Source organism: Callorhinus ursinus, unplaced genomic scaffold (assembly GCF_003265705.2).
Source record: "Callorhinus ursinus isolate GAN/ISIS: 27379988/994484 unplaced genomic scaffold, GSC_fseal_2.0 scaffold81, whole genome shotgun sequence".
Classification (NCBI taxonomy): Eukaryota; Metazoa; Chordata; class Mammalia; order Carnivora; family Otariidae; genus Callorhinus; species Callorhinus ursinus.
In genome coordinates, this window is record NW_027397143.1 from 2,020,791 (window position 1) to 2,046,173 (window position 25,383).

Genomic DNA, 25,383 nt, shown 5'->3' on the forward strand with positions numbered 1-25,383 from the left:
TCCAACATTCTTAGGAAAAAGATAACAGACACTATCCCAAGATAACATAGATGTTGGAATTATAAAGAAGGTATTACAATAGTATTTCAAAAAGCATGACCATTCTTGAATGGAAACTTCAAAACTCTCAGGAGGAAAACAGATAATGTTAAAAAAAAAAAAAAAAGGGAACCAAGTGGGTATTTTAGAACTGAAAAATAAAATAACAAAATTTACCAAAAAATAATGGAAGAACTCAGTAGCAGAATAGAGATGACAGAGAAAAGAGTGAACTCGTAGAATCACACGTATCATCCAAACTGAACAAGAAAGAGAAAAAAATACACAATCATATTAACTGATTGGGGGTGGATAACAAAATTAAATATCCATTTATGATAAAAACTCAGAAAACTAGAAATAAAGGAGAAATCAACCTAGTAAAGAGCATCTACCAAAACCCCACAACTAACATCATGCTTAATGGCAATCAACTGAATGATAATAAGATCAGCAACAAGTCCATGTGTCCACTCAGACACTCCTATTCAACTTTGTACTGGAAATCCTTGCCAGCACAATCAGGCAAGAAAAAGGAATGAAAGACTTTAGAAAGGTTTAGAAAGGAAGAAATAAAATGTCTTCATTCAGATGATGCAATTGTCCACTTAGAAAATCCCAGGGAATCAACAAAGATGCTCTTAGAACACTAAGAACTAAACTAGGAGTTTAACAAGGTCACAACAAACATACAAAAATTATCTGTGTAGTAGTGATGAACAATTAGAAAATAAATTTCAACAAGCTACTCCATTTGCAGTAACTCCAGAAGGAAAAAAGAAAATTTGGCAAACATGTGGCATCTCTATGTTGAAAACTATGAAATGTTGAGTAACGTCAAAGAAGGCCTAAATAAATGGAGAGACACGCCATGTTTACAGATGGGAAGACGTCATATAGTTGTCAGTTCTCATCAGTTTAATCTATAGATTTAACACAATTCCAGTAAAAATTTCAGTAGGAATTTCTGTAGACACAGTCAAGCTTATTGTAAAATTTATGTGGAAAGTCAAAAGAAGTAGAGTCACCAACGCAATTTTGGAAAAAGCAGAGTAAAGTCAAAGGACTCAAAATAATCAACTTCAACTCTTATTACACACAGATGAGCTGACAGCACATTCTCTTTCATACCATTGAAACACCCTAAACCAATGAAAACTGCCTCAACTGTCTGCGTTTCTAGTAAGTGACTGTCATTATTCTACCAAGAAGTTCCCACGTTGGGTCCCTAGCAGTTAAGGCCACTTGTACTGATCCGTGTCCTGGGTCCTCTGGTGGACCAGTTCTGCAATTCTGTATCCCCATTCTTGCTCTTCCCTCTTTTAGGAAGGCTATGGAGGACTGTGGCAGAATAAGCAAGAATAAACCTTTTCGGAATGAATGCAGGGCAAAAACAACCCTTTCCCCTGACCCTATGAAGGCCTGGTGTCAGAGATGACAAGATTTGTGTGATGTACACCAAAAGGGGCTGCTGGTGGCTGCTTCTGTCTTGTTGGGAGAAGAGCTGTGGAGAGATTAGTGTGTTCCATAGGTTTTTCTCGTGACCCTGTGTGCTCTCTGTTGCTCCACCCGATTCCTTAGTTCTTTCTTCAACTGCAGAATCACATTTCCCACACCGAATGGACAGAAATTTTAAAGGCTTTCTTTGTCAAATATAACGTATTCAACAAAAGTTGAATGAGCTGGTGTTGAAGGAGCTAAAACTGGAAATAGATCCTGAAAACCGAGACTGGCATAAAAGTTGAACTACCTTAGAAGGGCAGGAGAAACCATGTTCATCTTAGAAAAAGCCGCTCCTTCTGGAAAGGAAGCTGGTTTCTTAGGGTCAGCACCACATCGCCCCTACAGGACAAAGGCAAGCTGCCCAAGTTACAACGAGTGGAGAGGTGACAGCAAGCATGACAAAACCCAGGCAGGAGTCTGCTCTCAGAGGAGAAGAAAGGCAGCATCACCTGTACCCATCCTGGGTCCACAGCAGAAATTATCGGGTGACAGGCTGTCCCAAGCAGGGCAGCTGTGTCTTCATCCTGAGCTCTACCCCCCGTGAAATACCCTCCTCTTGCTCTGGAACGTGTATGGCTCTGCAGCTGAGGCTCCAGAACAGTAGCTCTGATAGCTGGGCTATAAGGAACTACATTTACATCGTCACAAGAATTTACGATGGGTTGTATTGAAATGGGTTGTTTCTGAAATTGTCATGAGACATTTATTTCAATAATGACTTAAAAGTTATGCATTAATTTGAGCCCTATAGAATGTCTCTATAGTCTGCCAATTTGGAGGGGTAGATAGTAAACATTTTAGGCTTCGTGGACCAAGAGGCAAGATCAAGGATGTTATGTAGGTACTTGTATAGCAAGAAAGAAATTTCCACACATTTTTTTATGATGAAAATCAAAATATAACAATTGAGTAATTTTTTTTTCTTTCTTTTTTTTTTTTTTTTTGTAGTACAGGCCTACTACTGAGACTAGAAATCTTTTCTGGGGGGTAGGAGGATAACTATTTTGCTTAAAGTTAGTATTCCCTATCCTTAAAATGGACCTTACCAACATAATCCAATGGGAACAAATCATCTTTCAGCAAATGATGCTGGGACACCTAGATGCAAAAGAATAAAGTTGGAGGGCGCCTGGGTGGCTCAGTTGGTTAAGCGACTGCCTTTAGCTCAGGTCATGATCCTGGAGTCCCAGGATCGAGTCCCGCATCGGGCTCCCTGCTTGGCGGGGAGTCTGCTTCTCCCTCTGCCCCTCCCCCCTCTCATGTGCTCTCTCTCTCTCTCTCTCTCATTCTCTCTCTCAAATAAATGTATAAAATCTTAAAAAAAAAAAACGCATGACCTTAAAAAAAAAAAGAATAAAGTTGGACCCCTACCCCACCATATACAAATATAAACTCAAAGTGGACTAAAGACATAAGGCAAGAGCTAAAATGATAAAATTCTTAGAAGAAAATTTAGGCATAAGTCTTTGTGACCTTGGATAGGCAATGATTTCATAGATACAACACCAAAACAACAAACAAGAAAAGAAAAAAATGTATAAATTGGACATCATCAAAATTAAAAACTTTTGTGGACCAAAGGCCGCCATCCAGAAAGTAAAAAGACAATCCACAGAATGGGAGAGAAATCTTGCAAATCATATATCTGATAATGTACTATCTAGAACACATAAAGAACTACTGACAACTCAATGATAAAAAGACAAACCAAAAAAAAGTGGGCAAAGTATCTGAACAGACATTTCTCCCAAGAAGATACACAGATGGCAAAAGAAACACATGAAAAGATACTCATCCTCATTAACCATCAAAGAAATGTAAATCAAAACCATAAGGAGATACCACTTCACACCCATTAGGATGGCTAGAATAAAAAAGAGATGAAAAAAATGTTGACAAGGATGTAGGAAAATTGGAACCCTCATGCACTACTAGTGGGAGTACAAAATAGCCCAGCCTCTTTGGAAAATAATCTGGCATTTCCTAAAAAAGTTAGGTGTAGAGTTCCTCTATGACTCGGCAATGCCATTCCCAAGTATATACCCAGAAGAAATAAAAACACACACCTATATAATAACTTGTACACAAAATGTTCATAGCAGCATTATGCACAATAGTCAGAAAGTGGAAACAAACCAATGGTCATCAACTGACAAATGGCTAAATACATGTAGTAGTGTCAGACAATGGAATATAATCTGGTAATGAAAAGAAATGAAACACTGAGAAAATACCACTACATGGACCGATCTTGAAAGCATTGTGCTAAGTAAGGAAGCTGGGCACAAAGGACCACAGATCATGTAGTTCCGTTTCTATGTAATGTTCAGAATCCGGCTTGGAGGGTTGGGGGAAGTGGGACTTCTGGCTATGGCGTTTCTTCTTGGGTGATGAAGATGTTCTAAAATGGATTGCGTTAATGGCTGTGCAACTCTGTAAATATAAAAAAGCATCAGGTTGGACACTTTAAATGTGTGAAGTGCATGGTGTGTGAATTCTGTCTCAACAAAGTCACAAAAAATCTGCCAATGCTTATCTGTTAATAATAAGACAGATCTGCTGATCTGTAATGACATTTTGAATATTTCATCTTTGAAAATGTGCTTTCACACGGATAGGCATTGTTAAATTCCGATACTAGTCTGTGAGCATATGAGCAGAATTGAGCATAGTCACTGCTTGCAAGTCATTTATACTATTTCATCAGATTATTCTGGGGTGCCTGGGTGGTTCAGTTGGTTTAGAATCCAACTCCTGATTTTGGCTCAGTTCATGATCTCAGGGTTATGAGATCGAGCCCCACATAGGGCTCTGCACTGAGCGTGGAGTATGCTTAAGATTCTCTCTCCCCCTCTCCTGCCCCCCCAACTCTCTCTCATAAAAAAAAATTCATTATATTCTTTTGATATTTTCCCATTAGTGTATCATTACATTTCAGATTAATCATTTCCAATGAGAGGTTAAGTGGATGCTCCTCCATTGTACTGTTAAATGGATTTTGGAACATGGAAATTTCCATTGCACTTGCGTTGAGATCCAAAAAATCCTGCTAGAACTGAAGTTTGTTCTCAGAATCTGTGTCTGCAGGAAATATTTATGGGAATGGAGATGGCACTTTCTGTTTTAAATTTTGACAGCACAGCATGTCCAAATTGAATTTTCAGCTGAATTTATTAAGAAATATTTATTAAGTTTGCAGCAAAAGCTAATTTCCAAAGCCACCCCATGTTTAACAGTAGTTAAACACAGTTCTCACTCAGGAAAATTCCATTCTCAGCTTTGACTTTTAAAAATGGCAATAAAACTTTTACTACTGCTAAGTCATTGAGCTGCTGCATAGCGGAGCAAGTCAGGATAATCAGCTTCTGTTTCCGAAAGAGAAAATTCACAGAACTGAGGACAGTTAAGTCCACAAGGGCAAATGAAGGTCACTATTGACACTACTTGCTCGATACAATGGGACAGACTCCAATATTTCCTGCGTGAATAAGCACAGGTATAAGACACCTTACGTTTTTCACAAGCTTTGTAAATTTGTTTGACTAAACCTCTTTCTGTGCTTCACGTTTTATATACCTCACATGTTCAAGTCCATTGGAGCACTTAGTGACTCCACTTTGGGTTATCCTCAATGAGTGTTTTTTCAATGTCTTTAAGAATATATTTGCTTGTAGTTATTCACACAAACTATTTACAGAGGCTAATTCTTCCATCATTTTTAAACTCAGTGTTGACTCATCAAATAAACACCAACCAAGCACTATCATTAACATCTGCTGACTCATCAAAAACCAAAGGAAATCACTTAAAATCATTGACCTTATTCTTTAATTGACTACTGATATTGCTCACAATGTCCTCAACCCTTTGAATGACTGTTCCACTGGAAGGCTTAAGCAAGTCTATCTTCTTTGGACATATTTCTCTGGCTGCTGTGACCAAACATTTAATTAACTTACCATCAGTAAACAGATTCCCTTGCTTAGTTAACAAATGATCCACTCAGAAACTTACTTTGGCTTGGCAGCCTCATTTTCATATTTCAGTTTTTGTGAAGAAATTACGCTGTGTTAAGATACTCCAGTTTCTATCTTCAGATATTCCCTCCATTATTTCCTTGAGAGCAGGAATGTTGGATCTCCTCTCTTTTTTTTTTTTCTTGCTTAGTTTGGCTACAAGTTTATCAATTTTATTGATCTTTTCAAAGAGCCAGCTTTTGGTTTTGTTAATTTTCTTTGATTTCTTGCTTTTATTTTTACTGATTTCTGTTCCAATTTTTATTATTTTTCTTCTGCAATCTAAGCTTATATTACTCTCTTTCTCTGGTTTCCTTAGGTAAAACTTTAGATTGTTGATTTAGATCTTTCTTCTTTTCTAATATATGCTATAATTTTCCCTGTAATCACTTTTTAATTGCATCCCACAGATTTTGATAAGTTGTATTTTTACTTTCCCTTAGTTAAAAATACTTTCATTTTTTCTTTAAACTTTTTCTTTGATGCATGCATTTTTAGAAGTGCATTGTTTGGGGTGCCATTGAAAGTGATTATCGGTATAACTGGGTTAATATCTACCATGTTTGTAACGAACTGCTATTCCTTGCACAATTCTTTATTTTATTTTACCTTTTTCTGCCTTCTCTGATTTTAACTGAGCATTTTATATGATTCCACTTTCTCTCCTCTCTTAGCATATCAGTTATACTTCTGTTTAAAACCATTTTAGTGGTTGCCCTAGAGTTTGCAATATCCATTTACGGCTAATGTATGTCCACTTGCAGATAATACTCTGCTGCTTTGCACACAGTGCAGGAACCTTAAAACAGTATTTTCCTTCTTGCTCTCCCATCCCTTATGACTTTGCTGCCCATTAATTCACTTATATCCATATGCTATAAACTCTCAACACACTGCTGTTCTTCTTACTTAGGACACGCTGTTACCTATCAGATCAAGTAAGAATAAGAAAAACACAAGACCTTATTTTACCTTCATTCTCTGCCATTCTTCTTTTTGTTATGAAGATCTGAATTTCTGAACTTTATAATTTTCCTTCTCTCTGAAGAACTTCTTTTAACATTTTGTGTGAGGCAGGTCTACTGGTGACAAATACCCCCAATATTTCTTTGTCTGCAAAAGTCTATTTCTCCTTCACTTTTAAAGGATAATTTCACTGAATACAGAATTTAGATTGGTGGGTTTTTTTTTTTCTTTCAACACTTTAAATATTTCACTCCACTCTTCTTATTTTCATAGTTTGTTGTGAGAAGTCAGATGTAAATTTTATCGTTCCTCTCTAAGTAAGGGATTTCTCCCCCATTCTGTCTGGTATCAAGATTTTTTTCTTTTCTGTTGGTTTTTTGCAGTTTGAACAAGATTTGCCTAGGTGTTAGATTTTGGGATATTGATTCTATTGTTGTTCTCTGAACTTCCTTGATCTGTGATTTGGTGTCTGTCATTTGATTTTGGAAAATTGAGAAAATTGAGAAGGCATTATTGCTTCAAATAGTTCTCCATTTGTCCTTCGTCTTCTGATATTCCCATTATGCATATATTATATCTTTTGTCTTAGATCTTCTTGGTCTTAGATCTTCTGTTCCATTTATGTGTGTGTGTATTTTTTTTTAAATTTATTGGTTAGGGGGCGCCTGGGTGGCTCAGTCGTTGGGCGTCTGCCTTCGGCTCAGGTCACGATCCCAGGGTCCTGGGATCAAGCCCTGCATCGGGCTCCCTGCTCGGTGGGGAGCCTGCTTCTCCCTCTCCCACTCCCCCTGCTTGTGTTCTTTCTCTTGCTGTGTCTTTCTGTCAAATAAATAAAATCTTTAATAAAAAAATTTATTGGTTAAATCCCCATGAACAGAATTGCTAGGTCATGTGGAAAGTGAATGCTTAATTTTAGAGGAGGCTACCAAACTGTTTGTCTAACTGGTGTTTCCATTTTGATTTACCAGGCACCAGCATATGCGGGCTCCCATTCCACCACACCCTCACCAGCACTGGGTATTGTCAGGGGTGGTTTGTTTGTTTTGCTTTTTTTTTTTTTTTCATTTTGATCATACTAACAGGTTGGTAATATTGTCTCATGGTGATTTTAAAAAAGCCTTTCTCTAATGATTTTGATCATCTTTCATATGCTTATTTGCCATCATCCATTCATCTTTTTTAGTGAAGTGTCTATTCAAATCTTTGCCCATTTGGGGGGTTTCTTTGTTTAAAGCTGAGAGTCGAGTTGTTTTTTTTTTTTTTTTTAATAGATTTATTTATTTATTTTTAAAGAGAGAGCGAGCACAAGCAGGAGGGGCATAGGAAGGAGAGAGAATCCTAAGCGGACTCCAATGTGGGGGGTCAATCTCAGGACCCTGAGATCATGACATGAGCTGAAACCAAGAGTCAGGCACCCAACCAACTGCACCACCCAGGTGCCCCAACACTCAAGAGTTTTTGTATAGTCTATAAATGTCTTATCAAATAAGTGATTTGCAAGTCTCTTACCCCAGTTATATGGCTTCACTTTTTGTGTTTTCAGCAAAAGTAACCAACTGTATTCAGATACATATGTACACACCTCTCTAGGGTGGAGGCTTTACCAATTTCTCCTTGAGATTATGACAACTTCTGATATACTAACCTGATTAACTGAACTGTTATGGCTTTTTATTTATATCATGATCCTTCTCTATCCAGTAATGTTTTTTGCCTGAAAATCAAAAGCTAACTATGTACATAGAATTATAACCCTTTATATTATAAACATTGTAGTTTGAATTGTTTTAGAAACAGGGAAGGAACTGTTATATTTGGGCACTTTGTCAGGAATTTAAAGGCTTTGAGTTCTATTCTCTTCTGCTGAGCTCAAACCTTTGTTAAAAGTTTGCCACGTTACTAGAAATGATACCTAGTCCAATTCCAACAGATAGAAATAGACAACTCTGAATTAAACATTGATAAATGGCATCCCAGAATTGTCAGATTGGATAATTCAGGCCAAACATCCTACTGAAAATAACAGATTGAGCAAGAGAAACAAAACTCTTGAACACACCAAATAGCTAAGAGGCTATTTAGAAAGCCTTAGCCACCAGTGGGGAGCGGATCAGAGTTCAGAGAAGTGAACCAATAGCCACTGGAAGACTTACACAACATTATCAGCCACTTCAACATAACTGACATCTGCACAGAACCCCATTCAGGCACAGCAGAACATGCACCGTTGTCCAATGCGTGTGACCACATACAAGGCCATAAAAATGTCTCAGCACATTTAAAAGGATTGAGATAATGCAAAGTATGGGGTTTCTGGCCACAGTAAAATTCAATTAGAAGAATCCACAACAGAAAGAAAAAAATTGGTAAGTACCCAAATATTTGGAAAATTAAAAAAAAAAAAACTTTTAAATAACCCATGGGCCAAAGAAGAACTTATAGGTGAAATTAGAAAGTACCTGAACTGAATGCAAATGGAAATACGACATATCAGCTAATTTATGGAGTGCAGCTAAAACAGCACATGAGGGCAAATGTATAGCCTTAAAGGCCTATGAGAGAAACAAGAAGGATCTCAAGTCAATCATGGCTTCTGGGTTACTAGGTGACCTTGACCTCTTAGGAGCAAGGTGGTATTTCTCTGGGGGCTGCATGTCCTCTGTGATGCCCACAGAGGTGGAGCTCTGTTCCTTCTAAACCCAGTAGTCAGACCTGCTCATGTCTCGGCACTTCTCCGGGACCGAACCACCCCAGGATGGTGTGGAGCCCAGCACGTTCGCCTGTCACCCAGTCACCATTCTGGCTCCAAGGCTGCATCTCTCCTCTGGACTGGTGACAGGGTTGTCAGTGTTTGCTCCTGAGCCTGCTCCTGGCTGCTTATTTGAATTCTTGCTCTGTGACAGACGACTCCCCAGATGCAGTCCTCGGTCTCCACAGTCACTAAGGCCTTGGACAAGTTGTTGCCGTGTGCATGGGGACGCATTGCAGAGAGTGAAAGGAAGGAAGAAGTTACATCGTGCAACCTCTAACTAAAGGCTGACATAGCTATACTAACATTTGGGGGGAGGGGGGTTTCAAGACAGAAATGAAGGCTGGAAATAACATCTGTTAATTCCTAAAGACGAGGAAAAATGTTACCAAGAAGAAATACAATTAAAAATTTGTATGCTCCATTAATGTGGCCTCAAAATAGTAAAATGGCTTCTTCTTCTTCTTCTTTTTTTTTAAGAAGGGTAAAAATCAATAAAGCTGCAAGGAGAAATAGAAAAATCCACAGTTGGTGAGAGGTATTAAAACAACTTTCTATTACATTAATAGAACAAAAAGACAAAAAAATCAAGATATAAAATATTTGAATAACAACTTTGACACAATGGACATTTATAGAATACTATATCCAACAACTTCCAGTTACAAATTCTTCTCAAGTACAGGTGCAATGTTTAGAAAAACCACATCCTAGGCTGTAAAGCCAGCTTCAACAAATTTCAGAGGGTTGAAATTTTCCGGAAAATATTTTCTGACCACAATAAAATAGCTGGAAATCTGTAACAATACATAACTAGAGTATCCCCTAGTGTTTGGAAATTAAGGAACATGTTTTGAAGCAACTATTAGGTCAAAGGAGTCACAATGGACGTTAGAAAATATTTGGAATGGAATGATAATGTTTGAAATATCAAAACTTGCTAGGTATAGCTAATGCTGTGCTTAGAGGAAAATGTATAGCCACAAAATGCATAGAATTAAAAAAAAAAAAAGCTTGAAAGTCAGTGATCTAAGTGTTCACTTAAAGAAACTAGAAGACCCTTAGTTGAACCAAGGCAGTGGTCACTCCGATGCACTGAGGCAGTCTCTTTGTGTATCTTCTGTGTGTGTTTCAGGCTAGTCCCTTGGGGGAGCCCTCACAGAGAACAGGGTGGAAATCTCATTCTGAAAGGCAAACACTTCCTGGTCCCTGTTTGTTGTCTCCACTTGCCATGAGGGGATGTGAAAGCTTCTGTGTAGCCGAGTGGAGAGTGTAAGAAAAGACCCTCTAGGATGTCTGCATGACTTGGCGTGGGCATATGAATATTTGGTTATAAAATCATGGGAGTATGGCTTAGGACCATCTAAATTCAGGGCAGTGAAGAAGCAGTGTGGCATGAAGTGCAGAGGATACTGGTCACGTGGCTTCTCAGTGGGAGTGTATTGTGTTCCCCTGGGCTAAGGATGCACGGTAGGGCATAAGCCATTGACTATGACCATGCATGGCTGCTCAGTGCCTGGGAGTCAGCAGCTGAGGTGGGGCGCAGGGGAAGGAGTGGTGGCCAATACCTCTGTAATGTGATCATTTGCCCCTCCTAACTGTTAATCAGCATCCTTCAGAAAGCACAGATGGGCCTTTCCTTGCCTGCCTGTCTTTCTATACCTTTTCAAATACCTAGGTTCAGTCAGTTCTGCTCACCCAACTCCACTTTACACACCCATCCTACGTTCCTCTGCCCTGTTACAAAGGACTAACTGCCTATAATAATGGAGTCAACACAAGTTACAGCGAAGAACATGATGAGAAATCCTATGCATTCCAAAGCCACCTCCAACCTAAGGACAAATTCATAAGACTGCCCCCTCCCCCCAGCGCTGTGCACACATGGTCTGCCTGCCTCCTCCGTGGCTGGGGGCATTAGGAGAAATCTCCTCCTCTTTCGACATCCCTCCCTCCCTCCCCCTAACACCTGCGAATATCAAAGAGGGCCAAAGAGAATGGACTTGTCTTTAAAGGTGGAATACTGATTAGGGGGTGTGGGGAGGTCACCACATTTAGCAAATAAAAACTTAGGACTCTCAGTTAAATCTGAACTACAAAGAAACACCAAATAATTTTTTAGTATAAGTGTGTCCCCAATTTTTTTTTTAAGAGAGAGTGAGAGTGAGTGGTGGTGAGAGGCAGAGAGAGAGAAACTCAAGCAGGCTCCACATCCAGCACAGAGCCCCACACAGGGCTCGATCCCCCGACCTTGAGATCATGACCTCAGCTGAAATCAAGAGTCAGATGCTCAATGAGCCACGTAGGCACCCCAAGCGTGTCCCAATTTTATACTAAAACGTTATTTGTTGTTTCTCTGAAATTCAAATTGAATTCAGCATCTAGTAAGTTTTCTGGGAACCCTAATTATAGGAGAGAAGGAGTCATAATCAGGGAGGAGTTGGAGTCAGGGGATTCTTCATCTTCTCCTGGAACTAAAGGTTAACTTGGAAGCTATGGGCTAAATGGTGTCTCCTGGATAGGGGATCTGGGAGAGGGACCCGTCCTTCCGGAGGTGCCTGGCCTTTCACAGCATCCCAACTTAAGCAGCCGTGGCTCGGTGCCCCTGGTGCCGCCCATGCCCACCCCTTGGCCCCGCGAGGGCAGCACATCCTTCCCCCTGGCCCGGTTCAGGCTGAGGATGGGGGCAGCATACTCAAGGTAGCACACAAACACAGGCATGATGTGCAAAAACACAGACATTTTGACTTTAATAAGTTATAAAATCAAGAAGCCAAATTTTCTATACAGAAAACAAACGTGTCGATGGCTGTGATCAGTAAGATAGAATGATGTGATTTGAGTTCAGCACCATGATGATTCCTGTGGCTGCTGCCTGGCATTTGGGGGTACAGAGTCCTCAGATTTCATCTCTAAGGAATGCTGCTGAGCACCATTTACAGACGCCAAACAAACAAACAACCTTAAAATACAAACAGAAGGCTTATACGGGAAATTCCATGGGTTTTCCAAAAGGAGATCAGAGAGCCAGGTCCCCAACCCCAGCAGGAGTCTCCCCACAAACACAGTTTTCTGAAGCCGCAGAGAGCTCTGAGTCTCGACATGGTGCTCCAGAACCTCAGCTAGAAAACCTCCCCGGCCTTCAGGCTGCAGGGGCCTCCAGACACGGACACCGACTCTGGAAGCTCAGGACTGTTGCTAAGCTGGCTCTCACACCGGTCCCGAGCTCAGTGGGGGATTAGCAGTCTCTCAGAGTCTGGTAAACCCTGTGTTCCTTAGACAGAGAGACCTCCGAGGACCATCGTGTTCTAGAGAACTCTGTGGGTATATGGCCCCAGGCACTGAGTATGACCTATGGGACGGTGGCCATGCTGGCCTACAGTTCCCAGAAGGCATCTCTCTCCTTCCAGAAGAAGACAGGTAACCCTGGGTATGTCCCACCTGGGGCCTCTCCCTGAAGCCTTCCAGCCCCCAAGACATGCAGCCCTGCTTCGCTGGGATCTGGGGATGGAGTGTTTCCATCCTGAGGCCCCCAGGCTGGGTAAACTGAGTAATACTCTCTGGGTAGGGTCAGTCACCCTGAGCTCCCTTTGCATTCCAGGATAGACCTAAGCAAGAACTGCCCAGTCCTTCAGCCCGTGAATAGCACCATGGGTTCAACCAGTAGGGGAAGGTGAGGCATCCATTTCCTGATCAGAGAGAGACAGAATTGCAAAAGTGCTGTAGACCACATCTGTTAAAAGAAGTGATACTATGAGAGATAGCCAAAAAATGTTTCCTCCAGTTTGCTTAAGAGCCAGCAAGCTCCCTTGAGACACCAGGACATGCATGAGTATGTGGGGGTTGCGATGGCAGAGGGGAGGGAGGCCACCAGGCCAGGCGGGGGTGACAGGCAGCTAGTTATCACCCAGTGGGAAGGTTAAGCATCATCCCAGATAGCGTTTTCTCTGGTTCCTACACCCTCACTTTGTCCCTTAGATCACACACAGACACACACCCACACACATGCACGGATCAGACAAACATACTTAGCACCTCAAACTCAGTATAAGGTAGCCATCATGGTATTATCCTGAACCTCAGTGTTCCCATCCACAGAATGGGGAATTAAACAGGAAAGAGCTCTCTGAAATCTATGACCAGTGGGAATACAAAGGCTCTAGAACTTTCCTAGACACAGAAAGCTTAAGAATTATGTGTGAGGCCGGGCCCAGCTAAGCAGCTAAAGTGCCCCTGGGTCTTGTAACTTGGAGAAGTTGAGGCTACATGTTCACAAAATATCCATGCAGGGAGGGGTAAAAATTAGCCACCGTCCTCCCGTCCACGCCCACTCCCTTCCTGTTTCTCTCTCATTCACATCTTGCTCATAAAGCACCATTCTGCCAAAAACAGAAGTTGTAGAAGTTTGGGAATGGCCAAAGATAAAGCAGGTTCTCCCCACCTCCCACCTTGTGCTTCCCATCGGAGGCCAGATCTCACAGGTCCCTCCTGGGACTTCCAAGACACGGAAGGGGGCTCCACAGGGCTAGATAGGGCAAGGCCACCCCCACAAGCAAAGCTGGTCTTCAGGAGGCAACCTGAGCTGGCAGAGCCCCATCTCAGAACCCTGAGCATGGCCACCGTGGTGGCAGCACCCCCTCCCGCCCCAATGGGAGAGTCATGGGCCTTGCACACGGGCCAGGGTTCACGGAGACAAGAGAGGCCTGGGAGAGCCTGGAGTGCACCCCTCTGACTCCTCATGCAGGAAATGTGGCCCACTGTTTAGATCTGTCAAGTCCCAGTACCTTCCTGGGAAGGAGTGGACAGCTTCACAGCTCAGTCTGGGCTGTCGAACACTGGGCACGAGCACCGAATGGGCCAGGTGGCTTTTCTGAAGTCCTTCCTCCGAGAGGCTGCACCTGGCCAGGCCTGGAGACCAGAGGCTGCAGCCTGGGGGTTCTAGACCCTCACAGACCTTCCAGACCCCTCGACATTCTGAGTTGAAGTTTAAGGATTGAGGATTTTCGCAGGCAAAGCTAGACTGCTACTGAAAGCACATTATCTGGCAGCAGGGCCCGGCTCCCCCAGAGGCAGCAACGGCCAGAGCCCACAAGCAGCTCTAGCAGGGTGCACCTCTCAGGTCAGTCACGGTCCCCAGCGGGCGACCACGCTCATCCTCACCACCTGCCTGGCCCTTGGAGTCATTGGCATTCAAGTTCACGGCCTCCGTTGTGCGCATCTTAGTGACGGGTCGATTAGCAAATAAATCACTGTTTCTCCTAGGAGTCCCCATGGGGCTCGTGCCTCAGTCTGGGGACAGGTAGGAAATGTCCCGCGGCTCCAGAAGGGTGGTCACGGCCAAGGAAAGGAAGATGCCCAAGCACTGCTCAGGAACTCGGGGACACGTGTCTCCTCTCTCTGAGTTAGCCTCCTGCCCCTCCCCCACTGATGGCACTCGTAGAACCTCTATATTCCTTTCCGCCCTCCACCCGGCCCCAGCACGAGACTTAGAACATTCCGGAGCTGGGGCACAAACACACGTGTGAAGCCGGCTGACACATGCTCACAACCATATGCATAGATGTTTATGTCACTCTCCCTCTCTGTTTTCTCAAAACCCTTTTGGAATCAGAATTTTTTCCTTCATCTCCACAATTTGCCATCCCATGGAATATATCTATAAGCAAGGGGAAAAAAAATGCTATGGATGCTATCTTTCCATTTTATTAGAACTTCCCGAGCATCTCTTTCTTCCTCATCTCATCAATGAGCTCTTGGATTCTCTGGTTTCTGGTCTTTTCATACGGGCTCGGTCGTCGCGGGATCAGGTTGGGTGGCTGGACCTCCTCGTCCAGGCCGCTGATTTTGTAGGGCACATCGACAGCGTTGGTGTCTGGGTGGTCCTCGGTGCTGTTGGTGCTGGAGGCATTGAGGGGCACCCGTGAGGGCGTGCCTGGCCCAGGCTGCGCCTCCATGACGAGGGTGGGCACCGGGAGGGTGGGCATGAGCTCTTCAATGTCGTTGAGCTTCCCAGGTGGTGGCTCGGCCCCGTCGTCCACCTCGGTGAGGTTGTCGTGCAGGTTACAAGACTTGCAGCACAGCTTCTGGTAGCCTGGGATGGAGCAATAGCGAGACAAGACTTCCATCCTACAGAACATTGACTTGTCGCCCTGGCAGCGGCCCTCTGAAAGAGAAAAGTGGGACAAATAACCAAAGGACAGAGTAAGGGGGACCTGGTTCCCCCACAGGAAGCAGGAGGAGGCGTGTGGAAGAGCCCATAGATGGCAGAGCAGCAAAATGAGCTCACGCGGGAAAGTCTGTGTGGTTCTGATGTCAGAGCAGCCCCAGAGCACAGAGCTGCCACACAAGCTGTGAACAATGCTCCCCGCCTCCAGGCAGGCCCCCAGGGTTTTCTGTATCTCTCTAAGTCTGAGACAGATATGAGGCGCGTGTGTTCTTAGGGAGTGATTCCAACTTGTCTTAAAGAATGGGACTTTGTCCGATTCCTATTTGATATCCCAGTGGTAACCCCCATGAAATCCTGTGATGGAGTTTGGCCCGATAATAACCTATAAGCAGTAACGATGACAAAACTGAACCTAAAGAAACCGATTTCTACAACCTGATAGAACACATCCCAGAGCCTTGGTGGCGGCCTCACCGCATGCCCCCACGGTACGTTCCCATCCTCACCCGAACTCCGGGTTTGCTTTCCCTTGCCTCGACTCACCGCACAGCCCCACCACACTGAGCTCCTGCCCAGCCCCCCACAAACTGCTCCCTAACCTGGTGCCTTCACAGAGGCTCAGCCTCCTCCCCTGTCCTTCCCGTCCAAGAAGCTGGCCGCCCACGGTCTAGCCTGCATGGCCCCGGAGAGGCTGGTGTCACTGCCCGCACAGCTGCCCTCCTCCGGGCCCAGCTCCAGCTCTGTCTGCAGCTGCATCAAAGTGGACCCTTGAACTCCATGGGGGTGAGGGGCGCCAACCCCCCGTGCCGTTGAAAATCCACATCTAACTTTTGACTCCCCCCAGACTTAACTAGTAATAGTCTACTTTGCCGGGAAGCCTTACACCAATCCCATAAACAGTCGGTTACCACAGATTCTGTATGGTATGCATATTATACACTGTATTCTTACGCTAAAGTAAGCTAGAGAAGAGAAAATGCTATTAAGAAAATCATAAGGGAGTACCGTGCTGTGTCTATCGAAAGAGTCCCCTGTAGAAGTGGGCTGGTGCAGTTTAGACCTGCATGGTTCAAGGTCAACTACAGTCCCACCCACGCAACCCTGTCTTGTTCTTGTTCTTACTCTCCTTCACTGTCTTTTTGCCGAGGTCCCACCCCTCTTCCCTGCCCCCCACCACCTCACCCAACACACAACACAAAAATTGAGAGGACTCACAAGAATTCACTCGACAGGAAAGAGTAAGTCATGTGACTGTGACAGCACAGCAGGGGATATCAGATCCCTTGTAAAGTCCCCATCACCGGTCTCAGTGGACCCCCCCCCCACCACCTACCGTGTCTCTGCTCAGCCACCCTCTGCTGTCCCAGTGAGCATCTCAAACCTTTCCCTCCCTCTCCCTCTGTGAACTCCTCTTCTCCTGAAGGGCAGGAGGGATTCAGGTGGGAAGGAAGGGGCAGCCGGGGTGGAAACCTCCTCTGATGCAGTTACGCTCTCTGCCAACATGGGGCGTGGGCCACATCCTCACCTGCAGCTCTGCTAGCCCACAGAAACTTCCCGCAGCTACAGACAAGCAGGTCCCCTCCATTCAGGAGGTTCTGACGGTGCCCGCTGCCTGCCCACTGTTCCAGCCTGTCATCTGCCCTTCTGGGCTGGTGGCCCCCTTGGTTGGACACCCACTCCAAGCCCCTGGAGCTTCAGCCTCTCGGACACAACTGCCTACTAGACAGGCCCCTGACCCTTGTGGCCCCCAACGTGCCTGAGACTCTGCACATCGGGTGCAAGCCCAGGGCCCCTGCTGGACCACCTGTCTCGGAAAAGGGGCTCTCCAGTGCACAAGCCAAATCCCAGGCGCCCCCCTATCCATTCCCCCCCAAGTCCGTCAGTATCTCCTCCTAGATGCTCTCAGGTACGTCTGTGTTCCCTCTCTCCCACCTCCGCGGGGTCAAACTGCTTTGCCTCTTGTCTGCGCTGTGCCTTTAAGAGCCTCCCTTCTGCCTGCCTATCTCAATTCTTTCTCTTTCTTGTCCACTATCCTGCTCCAGTCAGAATGCTGTTTTTCAACTGAAGATGTGACCATGTCACTGTCTTTATTGAAGCCCCTGCGTTGTCCCTCATTGTTTGCAGGGTGAGGACCTGTCCCCCTTAACCTCTCTAGCTTCTCTCCATCCGGCCTTAGACCCTCCCTACTTTATACTGTGCTCCCTCTGACCCCAGGGCCTTTGCACATGCCATGCCCACTTCTTCTGTCTTCCTTCAGTTGCTCTCCTCTCCTCCTCTAGGCTCAGCTGAAACACATCTTCAGGCAAGCATTGCCTACCCTCCCTTGGGAGGCCCTCCCGTTCCCAGCACTCTATCCCAGTTGGCAAGTTCACACTTAATTGTCAGATAGTTGACCTACAAACCAGGTGGAATGGTCTTGTTTGAAGCTCGGGGTGCTCAGAGCCCCACTGCTCTCTTCCCCACTCCCTGGCCCTTCTCCCCTTTCTGGCAGCCTCCAGGTGAGCCATGTGAAAACCACTGAGGCCTTGACAAGACAAGGATGGAGCCTGGGCTGGTGGTGCTGAGGGGAGTGGGGCCACCCCTGCTACAGAGCAGTGACCTCCCATCCTCTGTGCCTTCTCCACACAAATACCAAGACTGCTGGTAAACCTCTCCCTCACTTCTCCCCCCCAGGCTGGGACCCTGGGAACCAGGCATCCCATTGGTAGAGGGCAGGGGTCGCCTGACGGCACCCGTGGGCCGCGTCTGCACCTCCACCTGGTTTTGAAAAGAAGGTTTAACTGTTACCATCTGGCCCTTTACAGAAAGCTTGGGGATCTGTGGTCGGGTGCCCGGCAGTGTCCCAGGGCCCGGGGACCAAGCCTGATGCAGAAAGCATTCCACACATGTCCCTGAATACACGGGCGAGTGGGGAGGAAGAGTCCATCTCCCTGCCACAGGCAGGCGACGGCTAGGGGGCCGGACCCAGGTTCCTTTGATCAGTGGCTACATTGCTTTACGCTTTTTTTTTTTTTTAAAGATTTTATTTATTTTTTGAGAGAGAGAGAATGAGAGAGAGAGCACGAGAGGGAAGAGGGTCAGAGGGAGAAGCAGACTCCCCGCCGAGCAGGGAGCCCGATGTGGGACTCGATCCCGGGACTCCAGGATCATGACCTGAGCCGAAGGCAGTCGCTCAACCAACTGAGCCACCCAGGCGCCCTGCTTTACGCTTTTTAAGAGTGAGAATGAATGAACAAAGAAAGAATTAAGAAAGCCACAGGCCAAGAGCCTAGCTATGCTATTATCAGCCTAGACAAATGTCAAAATCATCATTCCTGACCACTCTTAAGGACGCCAGTGGTTGTGTTATTTTTAAGTTTTAGCGCTGAGCAGAGAGCCCTCCAAGAAGAAGGGCTACCACCAAGGGGCCCACGATGTGTCCGGAGGCAGTGGCTGGCGGAGGGTCCCTACACCCAGAGAAAAATTCCACTTCCCTAATACTTGCCCTTCAGCCGTTCCTGGTAGCAATGACCTAGCAAGACCCACTCCCTTCCAGTGAACAACAAACCACTGACAGCAAACCCATTCTCATCAACTGAAGCCATTCGTGAGCGCTTCCCACCATCTTGGCTCCTTCCAAACACCACCTGTGTTCTCTTTTGCCCACTAGTTTCCTCCTTTAAATGAACTTTTTTTTTAACTTAAAATTTATTTTAGAAGGAAACTTGACACTACCAGCGTTCATAGGCAAAGAGCAGCGGCCAATAAAGACGACCCTAACCGGGAACGCAGACTCGTTTTAAGTCGACGTTTAATCCCTCAAACTCCAGGGGGACAGCCCTGCCCGCAGAGCTCCAAGCCGCAGAGAAACCAGCGAGCATGAGGGAGATGGCCGCACCCCTGCCCCGTGAGGCCGCCCCTCCAGGTGCCATGAAGGGGACAGGGAACTAGGGAGCGACTGCTGGGGGGAGCTCAGGCCATGTTTATTCACCACCTAAAACCTCCCTGTCTCCTACCACGCTTCAGGAAACACTGGGAAGGGGCGAACCCGGTTCTCTTTTCCCCGTCGAGCCTCACGCAGCATTTCACCATCCAAAGGTTGGGCCACAGGGTAAGGAAGCACGGGACCCCCGTCGGCCCGCGGCCTGGGGCTCTCTGGCTGTCCCCGGGTGTCGGGAGCCCCTTCAGCGGGGGCTCCTTCTGATCCTTCCAGGGAGGGACACTGCGTGGGTGCAGCTCTGTCAGGGGAAGTTGTCTGGGTCTCCTGTGTTTCCTTTCAATGACCAGAGCTCCGAGCAAGGTGAACCCAGCCACGCTTCCGTGCCCCCACACTTGCAGGAAGGCACCCAGGGCCTGGCCCCGTGCCCCAAAACCTGTCTCCATGACGCTGGGTGGCCCCACGGTGTCCTTGCTCACCATCTCCCTCCTCCCTGGCATGGGATCCCCTTCACAGAAAAGGCAGGAGAGAGAAGCCCACCGGCGGGAGGGCCCTGTGGGACCCTGGCCTGCTGTCTGGTCCTGGTCAGCGAGGTGAGGGAACACACTAGGTCCAGTGGCTTCTGAGGTGAGGCCTCGGGGGACACGGGCAGGCGCCACTGAGCACATGCTCATGTGAATGCACAGGCCAGGTGGTCAGCGCCACGGCTGCCATGCCCTTCTCCTGACCCAGACCCCCAACCTGGACCAGGTGGGCACCTCTCCCTCCCGGAACAGGTCACCTAAGGCTGAGAGCTGTGCCAGCAGCCAGGGCGGTGGCCCGATGGTGGCTCAGGGCACGGTGACCTGGACCAGCACCATCTGGGCTTCTGACCCCACATTCCTACTCCACTGAGCCCAGAGACGGGGAGAAACCCACCTCTGGGGCCCTTTCCCTGACACTGAAACCTCCATCCGTGAGGGGAGAACCCAGACTGTCCCGCGAGGGGCTCGTATAGCAGGAAGGAATCGAAAGTCAAAGTCACGGGGGAGTGTCTCCCCACGCTGATGTCACGTTCTGAAAAATGCCTGGGGAGGGGGGGGAGGAGTGGGGGCGGCAGTCATTTGAAGCAGAAACCCAGCCACTAATGCGACAGAAGGGTCCCCACAGCGCCACCAGCCGCGAGGTGAAGAGAAGGAGCCAGCCGCGGGCCAAACCCGAGCACCCAGTTTCACGGAACTTTTATTGATTTTATTTGTGGGATGCATGACAGGAAGTCTTTCCATCGCTAGTGAGGAGAAAAGGTCATTTCCACGGTCACTTTGGCACACACTAACGTCTCATAAAAAAACCGGAAAAGCGACGACAATGGAACCTAGGTATTACGTCATTGGATACATACAAAACACTAACAAAATATCCCTGATAAACCAAAGTGCATATAGACAGCACGATGCCCAGGACCGCACCGCCCCTTCCCAGGGGCAGAGTCACTTGCGTGGCCTAGTCAAAGTTGGAAGTTAACAGTCGTGAGAATTAGTATGCGTTACACACCGAGTATTTACATAACAGTAGTCAGAGCCGGGGGAGGAGGCAGCCGGTGTGGTTAGCAGGGGGCGGGGCGCGGCGGGGGTGCGACACGGGGGGGGGGGGGGGCGCGCTGGGGGGGGGGGGGGGCAGCGCCGGGGGGGGGGGGGTGGGGGGCTCAGCAAACAGTCAGCGCCGACTGGCTGCACGGCCTCATTGGGGGTCCGCTGTCTCCAGAGCAGAGCGGGCTGGAGCCTGCACGCCGGGGGCGCCCCCTGGGTCGGCGCTGCCTGCCTCCTACCTGGATCACGACCCCGCCCTGAGGCTGGAGTTTGCAGCCAATTCTGTTACCTTTCAACTTTAAGGCATTTTCTACATAGTTTTATCTAAGCAAAAAAAGCAATAAAAATTGAGGTAATTCTGTAGTTGTTCACACTGGTAGGTGGCCGCATCCACATCAGTCTCTCTCTCTATCTCTCTCTCTCAATCTCTCTCTCTCTCTCTCACCTCTATGGATGGGGTCATGTGCGCACGATGAGAAAAGGCCATTGCAGCTAATGGACAGAGAGTGAAGTGGCGGTGTGTCCCCATGTCCCACCAGAGGGACATATCCCCTGCCACCTCCGTGTGACCCAAACCCCCCCGAGGGGACGGGGCACGGAGGCCAAGGGCTGTGGAAGTTGGGTTGCAAAGGCCACAGGAAGCAGGCCACAGTCGCACGAGTCAGGAGAACACACTGAGCACAGGGTCAGCAGCAGCAGCGACAGTAGGGGCGGCCGGGGAGCCCCCGACGCACCCCTGGAATCTCGGGGCTGGGCCACCCGGCGTGGCGGCACAACACTGCGCGCCCCAGACCCCCTCTGGCCTCGCCTCGCGGGTGGGCAGCGTCTGAAAGGGGACCGGCGGGTTTCCCCCTTGACTTCCGACCTGCAGCTCCAGCTTGGAGGGATGTGACCCCGAGAGGTGGTCACCAAGTGGTCACATGTGCACTCTGGCCTCCGGCCCCTCCAGCACCAAGACAGATCTTTGCCCCTTTACACGCCATCACCAACCAGGTCCTGGCCCCCCACAAGAGGCCAGTGCCCCGGGGCCATGCCTCGGCGAGGCAGGCCCTCCCGGCCAGGCAGCCGGGGCAGCTCCAAAGGAGACGGCCGAGCACAGAGGCCCGGGAGAAATCAGATTCAACCGAAAGAGCGCTCAGGAAGAGTCAGGGAAGTTTTCCATAGAAAGAGAGGAGGGGAGCCCACGGCAAGCTCCACAGGGCGCAGGGCATGCACTGGAGGGCAGAGGCAGAGTTATAAACGGGCCGGTTACTTGACGAGGTCTTCTGGACTGGTGAGTCGGGGTCCGGTCGGGACAGCCACTGAACCACGTAGCTCTTCTTGGAAGGATCGGAGATGTTTCCTAGAGGGGAGAGGAAGGGCTGTGGTGGCTGAGGCCCCACACTGGGCCGGCACCCACCGCCCACCCCAAGCATTCAGGGCCAGAACGAGGGCCCCAACTCCCCGGTGTGGCGCTCGAGAACCCTCAGAACAGAGGGGCCCCGGCGGCCCAGGCCAAGCCCACCTCCAGCCTCTCCCCCACCCCCACCATGCCTCCTGGGATCTCAGCTACTCACTACCCAGCACCCCACCCTGCCTGCTCCCCAGCAACATGGGGAGCAAGTGAATTCTGGCTCTATCCCCCTGCTCGGCTGGGTGGGCACATCTGACCTCCCTGAACTCCCTCCTTTGTAGGTGGGATTCACAGTGGGGTCCACATTGTGAGCTTTTTCTGGGACCAAAAGGTGTCTGTATGCAGACGGTGCTCTGGTTGTTCTCCTCAGAGGGCACGAGGTACCCCTGACTCGCACAGGCACCCCCTGCTTGTATGGACCTGGACACCCCATCTGGCGGAGCCCCACCACGTGGTCACCGTGAATCTGCTTCCGTCTCCCAGACCACCGGGGAGGGGCCAGGAAGGCAGTCAGGGCTGTGTTCCTTCCATTTCTGACTAGGGAAAGGTCCCAGCCCTCAGCATCAGGTCACAGATGCTGAGTCGAAGCCAGCCCACCTCACCCTGGGCCCGCTGTACACTGGGGGCTGGGGACTGTGGGCAGCAGAGGGCTTACTGGGACAGGGGCCCAGCCTGCAGATCCTGGCTGTCTCGGGCCTCTCCTCCCGGCAGATCCCGAAGCTGTCATCCGCGGTTCGGCAGAGCACGGGCCGCTCCTGGGTGCCATTGCCACAGGTCACTGAGCACTGCAGGTGGAGAGTCACCAGTCAGGGCCCGCCTCCCGTGGTCAGCGGGCCCAAAAGAGCTCCCCATGCACGTGACCCGATAACACGTGGAAGGTGGTGAGGGGCAGAGGGTAGAGTACGTGCTAGAGGCCGGGGCTGCCTTGCCCAGCCTCGGGCAGCCACCTCAATCTCCTGAGGCTCTGAAGAGGGGACGCACAGGCCTATCTTTCTGAGTTACTACGAGTTAGGGCAAATGCACAGAGCCTGACACTTCCAGGTTCTCAATGAGCAGCTCCTTTCTCTGGCCAAAGGAAGCTTACCCAGGGCCCGGAGAACCTGCTGTGCGCTGGGGGCTGCTGCAAAAGTTCTAACCGAGCCCAGGAGATTTTGGCAGAGGACCCCTGGACACAAGGCCCTATGCCACCAGCCTCCTCACTGGCCCCTCCAGCCTGGCGCCCCCTCTGCCTCACCGCATGGGGCCCAAAGCCATCACATCCACACACCTGGCTCGGCTCACGGCTCGGCCCAGCCCCGCCGGGAGAATTCCCAAGTCCTCACCTTACATAGTGCAGGAAAGGGTGGACTCAGCAGTCCTGGGCTGCTCAAACCCTACAGAGCCCCAAGGAAGGCCTGCTTTCAGGACTGGCATTTGGGAAGCTCCTGGGGACTAAGCTCATAGAATGTTCTGTCTGGGGAGAGTGTTTCTGCACGCCTGAGGCCCCGAGTCACACCGCACCAGTCTGTCCAGTTAGTTTGTACCAACAGTGTGCTTGACAGTGAGCACCTGCCTCCTCCCGGGGGGGCCTGGAGCTTCAGTGACTAGAGTCGGGCACACACAGAAGTCCCTGGACACCCAGGCTCACAGGGGCTCCCCGGATGGCAGCATTTCGTGCATGCCGTCCCATGCTGCTGCTGAGAGAACCGAGTGTGCCCCTGGGACCCCACCAGGAGGGGACACCTGGAAGCTCGTGCCTGGCTTCCTCGGGTCTTGGCCATGCACCTTCCCCCCTTTGCTGATTCTACCCTGTGCTTTCGCTGAAATACACTGTGAGTATGATGACGTCTGAGTCTTGTGAGTCTTTCCGGTGAATCATGGAGCCTGAGGCTGGTCTTGGGGACCCTGACGCTCGAGGCCCGTGAACTGGATGTCAGTGCTCATGTTAGCTCAGCCCTGGCCCTGGACTGCCGCTCCAGCTCCGGAGACCATCCTCACTATTCTCTCCAGCCCCAGTCCAAGCCCTCCCTGGCCCGTGTTCCCTCCTGCCAACTTGGCCGGGCTTCCAGACCACCCCTCTGCCCTGGGTCTCCCATGACTCCAGGCTCCTGTAGCACATGGCAGCCTCGGCCCTGCAGAGTGAAGACCCGTTCCAGTTGGTCTCTCAACAGAGCAGGGACCGTGTGGCACGCCCCACGCCCGGAGACCCACAGGATGTGCCCCGGACCAGGAACTGCAGCCAGACCCAGCGGAACACTCTGACCACCTCGGTCCCACCCAAGCTGGCTCTGGGGGCTGAGGCCGCGAGGCCAGGGGGCCCGGGGGACCGCTCACCTGGGACCAGGGTCCAGCCCGCCACCGCCCGGGGCAGAGCTCACGGTTGCAGGCCCGGCGACCTTCGGGCCGGGCGTCGTTGCAGTGCTTGGTGTGCACGGAGCGGGTGGTGTTGTTGTGCAGGGGCTGTACGCAGCGCACAGAGCGAGCCTGCGTGCCCGTCCGCCCGCAGCTCTGGCTACAAGGCTCCCATTCACCTGTGACCCACCTGTGGGGGCGGAGCAACAGGTCAGCCCCCCTGGAGAGCCGGCTGGCCTGGCTGTGGCCCAGGGGTGCAGAGAGGGGCAGCCTATTCTCGTCCCCTATTCTCACGAAGACAGCCTAGAGCCTGGCGAGGGCTCTGACCGAGGTCCTGCAGGTGACAGTTCCAGCGCTGGCAGGGCCCCGGGCAGGGCTGGGGGGCATGGAGAGCCCTGGCTATCTGTCCCCTCGGCGGCTGCTGATGTCACAGACCTTTCAGGGTGGACTCCCTTAGCACCCATCCCCACTCAGCCCCCACGGGCCTACGTACCAACCCCCCTCCCCAAGCTCAGGGCCCTGCAAAAGGAACCTGGGCCCCGAAATGCAACCCTGCCAAAGCCCCGGGCTGGAGAGTCAAGGTTGCAGCTGCCGCAATGAGCAGCCTGGGGAACATATGCCACAGGACCCGAAGAGGCTGGTCCCCGCTGAGCCTCAGTTTCCCCATCTGGGCTTTAGCACGTGTCATCATCCCTAAGATGCACATGACTGTCTCAGTACAGCAGGTGCGAAGCAG

At 49.1% G+C, this 25,383-nt stretch overlaps 1 protein-coding gene across 1 annotated transcript in view; it reads right to left on the bottom strand.

Moving 5' to 3' along the window:
• Positions 1-11,993: 11,993 nt before the first annotated feature.
• The window catches only part of ADAMTS2 (ADAM metallopeptidase with thrombospondin type 1 motif 2), a 224,122-nt gene continuing 210,732 nt past the window's right edge, over positions 11,994-25,383 (bottom strand). The window contains exons 19-22 of the mRNA XM_025862620.2: positions 24,630-24,837; positions 22,972-23,101; positions 22,176-22,265; positions 11,994-15,436 (exon numbers count right to left, since the gene is read on the bottom strand). Of these exons, the coding sequence (XP_025718405.1) occupies positions 14,979-15,436; positions 22,176-22,265; positions 22,972-23,101; positions 24,630-24,837 (886 nt within the window). The 3' untranslated portion in view covers positions 11,994-14,978. The remainder of the gene's footprint in view (positions 15,437-22,175; positions 22,266-22,971; positions 23,102-24,629; positions 24,838-25,383) is intronic.